Genomic DNA, 1,450 nt, shown 5'->3' with positions numbered 1-1,450 from the left:
ATAGGACACTCTTTTTTACTTTTTAGTAGTCATAGCCAGTGTCTTTGTATGCTTAGTATTATTATTAGAGTTTTGAGTAGAAACATTTTTGATGATAAAGTTTTTAAAGAATATTTTTAATTGTTGAATGCAGGCGATGCAACAGCTATGGTGCATTACAAACTTGGTATTATTTTTCTTTAATTAATCATTAAAACATATTAAACAATGCATTGCTAATGACTTAGTAAAATTCATCTTTTAGCTTCTTTCATGTCCCAAAGTCCATCGCAAAGATAGTGAATGCTCTCAACTGCAATACCTTTATTGACAAGTCGTCTGCGGTACATTTAAAGATAAACAAAATAAACTAAAGCACATTTTTGCTTACATATTTTCAGTAGTCATCTTTGTTAGCCCAATGCATAACGAATGCTCTTTACCCTCAGCCATTATAGCCTTAAATATTAAGGAACAAAACAGTGCATACAATTAGTAAATTATTAGCATATTGTCAGTAAACTATCGGTATACTTGAGGATACTACAATAGTATCTTCAGGTAGGTCGGTTTCCATTTTAGCGCCTTGTGACGTCAAGCCAGGGCACATAATGTTGGCGCCACTCAGAATAAATTTAATCGCACCTCTGTCGACCTGTAACCATGGCAACATGAACGGATCTAAATTAGCAATAAAAAGAGCAAAAAATTTACGAGACTAACTAACATTTATGTAGGAGTCTCAGCGTTGGAATATACGGTCCATCTCTTTGCTTGAAAAATAATAAATCAGTCTGGACTGAGACTAATTCAATGTGATCCCGGCTAATAGGGGATAGGGACACGTGGACGCACGTGGGTGCATGACATACCATTTGATGACGGTGACGGGTTCTTTCTTTGGCAAGATGTCGTCAATGTATTGCTCAATGCTAGGATACTGCTCAATGACTTTGCTCCTTATGCCACGGACCACTGAGGACTTGGCCTGGTTCTGACCCGTCACGTCTTCCAAATGAGAAAATCTAAAAAGCGAAAAGAACAACAAAAATGATAATAACAAAAACAAGAATAATTTTACTTCTTAAACATTATTCAATAGGCGTGGTTTTTTTGGTGGGTGTGGTTAATTATAATTTCAAGATGGCGGGTTTTCTAGAAGCTTGTCAGCATTGTTGCTATTATTGTCTCCGAGGTCTCTATTGGGTACCCGTCGGTTTTGTGGTACTAATATTGACGTGGGGCTACTATGTATACGTGTACACTTTACACTTATCAGGTAAGGCAGGGAAAGGAGGAAAATGGCTACTAACTTTTGAGTGACTTCTCTTCTTAGGTGAATTCGTAAAGCCTATTCCAGTCAGTGGTGAGTTACTGATACTTTTGTTTTGCTTTATTTATTTATATTGTCTAGTTTTATTCCTATTCATTGGTCATATCTTACTCTTTCTTCACGTTTCGTCATATGCGA

The 1,450-nt window shown here is 36.4% G+C and overlaps 1 protein-coding gene and 1 long non-coding RNA gene across 2 annotated transcripts; one reads left to right on the top strand and one right to left on the bottom strand.

Annotated features, from left to right (window-relative positions):
• Nucleotides 1-19: 19 nt before the first annotated feature.
• Nucleotides 20-1,107, bottom strand: LOC100636685 (malignant T-cell-amplified sequence 1-like). Its single transcript, XM_003391945.3, has 6 exons — nt 1,061-1,107; nt 852-1,004; nt 707-804; nt 524-660; nt 371-438; nt 20-318 (listed from the first exon to the last, which is right to left on the bottom strand). The coding sequence occupies exons 1-6, from the start codon at nt 1,069-1,071 to the stop codon at nt 234-236; spliced, it is 552 nt and encodes a 183-aa protein (XP_003391993.1). The 5' UTR covers nt 1,072-1,107; the 3' UTR covers nt 20-233.
• LOC109592820 (uncharacterized) lies at nt 1,101-1,450 on the top strand. Its single transcript, XR_002190567.1, has 3 exons — nt 1,101-1,258; nt 1,316-1,345; nt 1,394-1,450. It is a non-coding gene; the product is annotated as an uncharacterized LOC109592820 (long non-coding RNA).

This window comes from Amphimedon queenslandica, unplaced genomic scaffold (assembly GCF_000090795.2).
Source record: "Amphimedon queenslandica unplaced genomic scaffold, v1.1 AMPQUscaffold_3832_Cont24178, whole genome shotgun sequence".
In the NCBI taxonomy this organism is placed as follows: domain Eukaryota; kingdom Metazoa; phylum Porifera; class Demospongiae; order Haplosclerida; family Niphatidae; genus Amphimedon; species Amphimedon queenslandica.
Note: the sequence above shows the minus strand (reverse complement) of the source record. Positions and strands in the feature narration are given on the sequence as shown.

What these genes read in the sequence shown, in the direction of transcription:
- LOC100636685 (XM_003391945.3), bottom strand. An exon ending in CCCGTCACCGTCATCAAATG is followed by an intron (nt 805 to 851) that starts GTATGTCATGCA and finishes ATCCCCTATTAG; the next exon opens with CCGGGATCACATTGAATTAG. An exon ending in TACCTGAAGATACTATTGTA is followed by an intron (nt 439 to 523) that starts GTATCCTCAAGT and finishes TTAATATTTAAG; the next exon opens with GCTATAATGGCTGAGGGTAA.